This window comes from Myxine glutinosa, chromosome 7 (assembly GCF_964187855.1).
Source record: "Myxine glutinosa chromosome 7, kmMyxGlut1.1, whole genome shotgun sequence".
Classification (NCBI taxonomy): Eukaryota; Metazoa; Chordata; class Myxini; order Myxiniformes; family Myxinidae; genus Myxine; species Myxine glutinosa.
This window is the reverse complement of record NC_136267.1, coordinates 16,332,373-16,339,899: the sequence shown is the minus strand read 5'-3', so window position 1 is coordinate 16,339,899 and position 7,527 is coordinate 16,332,373. Positions and strand designations below refer to the sequence as shown.

The window sequence follows — 7,527 nt, the reverse complement described above, 5'->3', positions numbered from 1 at the left end:
ATGGTATTAATTAAATTAATAGAATTCTGCATCAATGAAATCATAAACAAATAGAGAAACGTCTATCGATGGAAATTGTGGATCTCAAGATGCTCTCAGGAATTTGGACTCTATTGAAGAGGGTACCGCAAGCTGCTGTCCAAGACTGGTTGTCGATGTAAGCTTTTTTAATCCCATGTTTGACATGTGCTCTTAAAATAATCCCCATGTTTTCATCTCTTTATCCTTGATTAATCGATCGTAGTTATATTATTTTCTTATTTTTCATCCTGCTCTTTATTCTTACCACCTGACATTTCAACATGTATCCTCAGCTCACACGACAACGTCAGCTGTGGCTCACACCACGACCCCATTCCCATCCTACGGTTGCCAATGGCAACTGGGCTGGACATTCCAGAGCCCCTGGTCACGAATGGGGGAGCGGAGAATCCATCTCTCCTTCTTGTACCTCCATTAAAGGTAATGGAAGGAGCAGTGGTGAGGGCTTGGGGGATATTGATGGCTTAGGTGAAACAAAGTTGTGAGTAATTGAGATGATGGGTAGGGATGGAGAAGAAGAGTAATTTTGTCTTTATTTGCCGACTGGTGTTATAATCTCTGTTAGTAGGGAGTTCATTGTTGAGTGTGCTGGAAGGCCTTATTCCAATGGAGAAGATAACTAATCTTAATTTCAGTCTAGGAGAGTTGAATTCTGGAAGGTTCACTTGGCTGCGCTTGGTTGGGTTTGAGGGTAGTGGAGTCGCGGCTGAAACCCGAATCCTATCCAGGTTCCTCTTGATGACTCCATCTTTTCTCTTTGCTTATTCGGGATCCTTCTGATGACTCCAATGCAGTATTTGGTTTTTCATTTGATTTGCACCAGGAACAGGTGCTCCCTACTTGAGCGAGCCGGGTGGGTCATGTGTTGTGCACACCGTGGGGATGGGGGTGTGTTCATATTCTTATTTAACAGCTACGGTTTGGGCAGGAATTTGTAATTTAGGGTGCCTGTGGTAGCTCACCTGATCTTGATCGTGAAAGACATCGTGGAATCTTTAACATCCACCAACTAATGCCAACAGACAAGAAGCCCAGTTATTAACAAGTACTTATTCCATTAGAGAGAGAGTATTGTCAACTATAATAACTTATTTGGGTAACGTAAGCAGCCATTGAATTGGTGAGGGTAATGGAAGTCATGATTCCACTGGTGAAGGGATTACCAAGCTGTGACTGCATTGGTAATGGTATTGTAAGCAGTGAATCCTGTGATTCAAACTACTCTGTTAAACTTCCTGGTACTAAGACTCGAAGACTTCTCCACAACTTCTTTAAATTTGGATTTGGACAAGATTTCCCAGTGGGCCAAATGTAACCAGCTTAAGTTTAATGCTTCTAAAACTAAATTTCTTCCTATCTCTCTCTAAAACTCCTCTCAACTCTCCAATCTCCTTTGAAAGCTCCACAATTACAGCATGTGATACAATAAACCTACTAGGTATTACCCTAACATCAAATTTATCCTGGAATCCACACATTACACAAACTAGCAACGGTACCCGCCCTATGGGTGGGGCTTCAATTGGGAGGCCCAAATGAAAAGGCTAAATATCAGAAATCGAAGTTTTTTTTTCTTCTTTTAAACGATTTATATAAACATCCGTTTAATCTCGATCGGTGCAGTCGTTTGTGCGGCACCCGGGAAAATAACGTCATGCGGGAGCAAGTATCAGCAGGATGTGGCACCGTGCAGTGTGGGAGTCCACGTTTCTGATCCTCCTTCATGTCAAAGTAGTCCATCACTTCTCCAAGCATTCCGCTCTTCAGATCTGCCATGAGAGACTTAAGCTTGATACTGAAGACGCGTGCAGTTAGTCCTCCCGATGTCGTATGTACTCCCGATACATGTTTCCTTCACTGTAAAAACTTCCAAATCAACAGTTAAAAGGATTTTGAGCCGATAGCTGTTACGGCCTTTGCAAGATCGATGGAGACAGCGATCTGTTAGCGTATTCACCGCCCAAATAGCTATGTGGAATTCTCTTATGTGGAGATTAAACTAATCGTGTTCACAATCGCTATGTCGTATGTACTCCCGATACGTGTTTCCTTCAGTTGAAATGGGTGAGAATTCTCTCAAGCAGGGATTCAACCCATGTCCTTATAAAAGGTCTTTGTCCGAGGTCACCGAAACGTCAGCACCCGGGAAAACAACATCGTCACAATGAGAACAATGAACGTTATGCAAACGCGAATGTTATGCGTGAGTCCAAACCTGAGAATGCTGGAGACTAAAGCTGAAATTGGGAAAACTAAATAGCCTATTTTACTCCTGGAGATCCCAGGATTATCCACCCAAAATATCGTTGAGATCGGTTCAGCAGTTTTTACGGTACCTTCGAACAGACAGACAGATGGACAGACATTTGGTGAATTATAGTAAGATAGCTACTGCTCTCACATCTTGGGAGGTTCTAGTTCCACATACTTACTGGACAGAATTGAATCCAAAGTAATCCGACTTATCAACTCTCCTAATCTGACCTCAAAACTTGAATCGCTCGAATTACGTCGCAAAGTTGGGTCTCTTTCTCTTTTCTATAGATATTACTTCGGTTTCTGCTCCCAAGAACTTGCTGCTTGTATACCTCCGCCATTAGCGAGACCACGGAATACTCGACAAGCCACTACATCTCATGATTATTGTGTGGCCATTGGCAACTCGAGGGTGGGCCGTTATGATGTTTGTTTCTTCCACTCCACTGCCAAACTCTGGAACTCTTTCCCTTCCCATGTCTTTCCAAACACTTCTGACCTTCCCCTTTTCAAAAAGCAGATTTTATACTTCCTCAAAAACTCTTAGACTATTCTCACTTTCTGTGGAGCTATGCTCGCACGATAAAGCCGGACAAAATGGACGACACCAGGAACGAAGTTTCACTGAGCTATTTATTCTAGCTCAACTCGAAAGAACTCAAAAGCACTGAATAGCCCGTTAACACGGGCGGCAATTTATATCAAAAGTTCACCACACAAAAGCCACGCCTCTCAGGTGGGGCGTGGTATGCAAATAAGTCAGCCACGCCTCTCAACGGGGCGTGGTATGCAAATCGAGAGTCCGCCCGGGCAAGGCAAGTCCGGACACGTCCGGGTGAGTCCGGGCAAGTAACCGCCCGCCGGTTACGTCATCGGCCGGTGCAAGGTGATTGTGTCATGCTTCCGGTAACCGCTACATGCGCCCCCCCAGAATTAACTTGCACCAGGAGAGTCAGTTTGAGGGGGGTCTTGATGACCCGGTCGAAACGACCCCTGGCGATTCGTGTGGGGGTGGTAGGTGGCTGGCGGTGGATGGTCAGGCGGGGGGCTTGCTTGACGGGGGACAGCCCCGTCGCGGAGGAAGGGCCAACTGTGGAGGTTGGTCGAGGTCCAAATGGGCCGGCTTGAGGCGGTCCACGGAGATGCGGTCCGGTTTGCCGCCGATGTCAATGATGAACGACTTGTCGTCCCTCTTCAGGACCCGGAAAGGTCCATCGTACGGCGGCCGGAGCGGTCCCCGGTGTGCGTCATTACGGATAAAAACGTACTCCGCACTGCGAAGTGCTGGGGGGACGTGGGGTTGGGGGCAGCCGTGGTGGGACGTGGGCACGGGGGTAAATCTCCTGGCGGCCTCCTGGAGGACCGAGCATTGGCGAGCCGCGGACCAGGGGCCGGTGGCGTCAGGGATGAACTCGCCCGGCACGCGCAGTGGCTGGCCGTAGACCAACTCGGCAGTGGAAGCCTGGAGGTCCTCGTTAGGGGCCGTTCGGAGGCCCAATCGGACCCACGGGAGCCTGTCGGCCCAACCGTCGTCCTGGAGGCTGGCCCTGAGAGCGGCCTTCATCGAGTGGTGGAACCGCTCGCACAAGCCGTTGGCTTGGGGGTGGTAGGCCGTGGTGCAGTGTAGCCTGACCCCCAAGGCCTGGGAGACCGCGCCCCAAAGCTCGGAGGTGAATTGCGGGCCTCTGTCGGAGGAGATGTCTGAGGGGCGCCGAAACGGGCAATCCAGGTGCCAATGAAGGCCTGCGCCACTTCGGCGGATGTTGTTGATGCCAGCGGGACGGCCTCCGGCCACCTGGTGGTCCTGTCCACCATCGTGATGAGGTTGCTGAAGCCCCGCGAGGAAGGAAGGGGTCCCACCACGTCCACATTGACGTGGTTGAAGCTCCGCGCGGGCACGTCGAATGGTGCCAACGGGGCCTGGGTGTGCCGGTGGACCTTCGCGCGCTGGCAGGCGACACAGGCATTGGCCCAGTCGCGGACGTCCTTACGGAGCCCGTGCCAGACGAACTTTGCTGCCATGAGCTTCTGCGACGCTTTCCGGCCCAGGTGGGAAAGGCCGTGGAGGGCGTCAAAAATGTGCCGCTGCCATCCGGTGGGCACGATGGGGCGAGGTTCGCCCAGGGAAACATCGCACAGGAGAACTGTGCCTGTGTCCTCAAAGGGGACGTCGGCCAACCGCAGGCCTGTGTTCGCTGTCCAGAGGGCTTGCACCGTGGGGTCGGCGGTCTGGTCGGCCGCCATGTGGGCGAAGTCCACACCCAGGTGGACGGCGTACGCGCCGGCAATCGGCCACAGCGTTGTCCTTGCCCGCGACGTGCCGGATGTCCGTCGTAAATCCGGACACGGCGGAGAGGTGGCGCTGCTGGCGGGCTGACCACGGCTCTGCAACCTTGGCCATGGCGAAGACCAGGGGTTTGTGTTCCACAAACGCCGTGAACGGGCGGCCCTCTAAAAGATGGCGGAAGTGGCGAATGGCCAGGTAAAGGCCGAGGAGCTCGCGGTCGAAAGCACTATACTTGCGCTCATTAGGGCGAAGCTGCCGGCTGAAGAAGGCCAGCGATTGCCAAGCCCCGTTCACCCACTGTTCATGCACGGCGCCCACCGCGTAGTCAGAAGCGTCCGTGGTGAGGGCGATGGGTGCGTCGAGCGCCGGGTGCGCCAGCATGGTCATGTTGGCGAGGGCCAGCTTAGCGCCCGTGAACGCTTCATCCATCTCTTTGGTCCAGGCGACGTCGTGCTTGGCCGGCCTGCCCTGGAGGGCTTCGTAAAGGGGGCGCATGAGTTGGGTGGCGCGAGGCACGAACCGGTGGTAGAAATTTACCATCCCCAAAAATTCCTGTAGGGCCTTGATGGAGCGAGGGCGCGGGAAACTTGTGACTGCCTCCACCTTGGTAGGCAGCGGGACGGCCCCGCGCTTCGTGATGCGGTGCCCCAGGAAGTCGACGGCCGTTACGCCAAACTGGCATTTCGCCGGGTTGATGATGAGGCCATGCTGGCCGAGGCGCTCAAAAAGCGTGCGCAGGTGGATGAGGTGCTCCACCCGGGAAGTGCTGGCGACGAGAATGTCGTCCAAGTAAACGAAAAGGAAGATGAGGTTGCGCAGCACGCTGTGCATCAGCCGCTGGAAGGCCTGGGCCGCGTTCTTAAGGCCGAACGGCATGCGAAGGAACTCAAAGAGGCCAAAAGGTGTAATTACCGCCGTCTTCGGCACGTCGGCCGGCCGGACGGGTACCTGGTGGTAGCCCCGAATGAGGTCGACCTTGGAAAAGATCACCCGCCCCGCCAAACGGGCGGAAAAGTCCTGTATGTGTGGTATCGGGTACCGGTCGGGGGTGGTGGCGTCGTTGAGGCGGCGGTAATCGCCGCATGGTCGCCATCTGCCACCCGGTTTGGGCACGATGCGCAGGGGCAAGGCCCACGCGCTATTCGAGCGCCGCACAATGCCCAATCGCTCCAGCGCGTCGAATTCCTCCTTCGCCACGGCGAGTTTGGTCGGGTCGAGGCGACGAGCCCTGGCGTAGACCGGTGGACCTGTGGTCGGGATGTGGTGTTCGACGCCGTGTTTGACGGCGACGGCCGAAAACGTCGGCTGCATGAGGGTGGGAAACTCGGCGAGCAGGCGGGTGAAATCGTCCGCGGCCGGGAGCGCGCAGGCTAGCTTGGTTGGTGCGGAGCCGCTCAATGAGCAAGCGAGCGAGCTGAAGGTCTCTGCGTTGATGAGCCGACGCCGTTTGACGTCCACCAAAATCCCATGCGCGCACAGAAAATCTGCACCCAGCAAGGCCATGGGCACGTTCGCCGTGATGAAGTCCCACCTGAAGCGCTGGCCCTCGAAGCAGAGTGCGATGCTGCGCGAACCGAAGGTGCGGATGGAGGAGCCATTTGCGGCGACCAAGGCGGGGCCGCAAAGCGCGGCCTGTTTGTCCTGCACCGAGGCGGGTATCACGCTCAGCTGAGCGCCGGTGTCACACAAAAAACGCCGCCCGGATGCTGTGTCCATGATAAACAGAAGGCTGCCTGAATGGCCGACGCTCATGGCAGGCAGCGAGCGCCGGCCTGGTCGTTTCCCGACCTGCCGAAAGTGCACGGTGGGCGGCACGTTCTGGCCTTCTGCCCGATCCTGGCATGGTAGTAGCACATGGTCCACTCTGGTGGAGGCTCCGGCGGTCACGTCGGGTTCGGTCGACGGGGCGTCGTGGCGGCTGCTGCCGCCAGTGGCGCTGACTCAGCCGGTGGTGGCGCCGGTCATGGCGCGGGCATTGCCTCGGTCGGCCCAGGGTTCTAGGCGGCTGCTCCGACGTGTCGCCTGGCCGAGAAAAATGTATCGGCCTCCTTGGCCAGGGCGCGAGGGTCCGTGATGGGCGAGTTAGCCAAAGCTAACCGTACCTGCCTGGGTAGCTGCCGGAGGAACAGCTTGCGGAAGAGGAAATCCGGGCTGTGGTCGCCGAGTAGAGCCAGCATGTGTTCCATGCGCTCGGATGGTCGGGCCTCACCCAGCTCCGGGAGGTCGAGCAGTTGTCGCGCGCGTTCGGTCTCCGTGAGTCCAAACGCACCGAGGAGTATGCCTTTGAGCGCGCCGTATTTGTCGGCGTTCGGCGGAGTCTGTAGGAAGCTCAGGACCCGGGCAACAGTGGAGGCGTTGAGTGCGGAGACCACATGGTGGTAGCGCGTCGTGTCCTCCATGATGTTCCGCAGGGCGAAGAGAGAATCTGCCTGGGTGAACCAGACGGCTGCGTGTGATTCCCAGAAGCCATGGAGCTTCAAAGCTACAGATGACTCCATCACCGTGTTCTCCAAAAGGGGTCACCAATTGTGGAGCTATGCTTGCATGATAAAGCCGGACAAAATGGACGACACCAGGAACGAAGTTTCACTGAGCTATTTATTCTAGCTCAACTCGAAAGAACTCAAAAGCACTGAATAGCCCGTTAACACGGGCGGCAATTTATATCAAAAGTTCACCACACAAAAGCCACGCCTCTCAGGTGGGGCGTGGTATGCAAATAAGTCAGCCACGCCTCTCAACGGGGCGTGGTATGCAAATCGAGAGTCCGCCCGGGCAAGGCAAGTCAGGACACGTCCGGGCGAGTCCGGGCAAGTAACCGCCCGCCGGTTACGTCATCGGCCGGTGCAAGGTGATTGTGTCATGCTTCCGGTAACCGCTACATTTCTTTACTTTTCTATCAATGCAGTTCTTTTATTTAAGGCCTGGCTGGCCTCGATGAG

General features: G+C 54.9%; 1 protein-coding gene across 1 annotated transcript in view; it reads left to right on the top strand.

Annotated features, from left to right (window-relative positions):
- The first annotated feature begins 320 nt into the window (after window positions 1–320).
- ABCG4 (ATP binding cassette subfamily G member 4) overlaps window positions 321–7,527 on the top strand; it is a 77,052-nt gene continuing 69,845 nt past the window's right edge. The window contains exon 1 of the mRNA XM_078781309.1: window positions 321–462. Within this exon, the coding sequence (XP_078637435.1) occupies window positions 376–462 (87 nt within the window). The 5' untranslated portion in view covers window positions 321–375. The remainder of the gene's footprint in view (window positions 463–7,527) is intronic.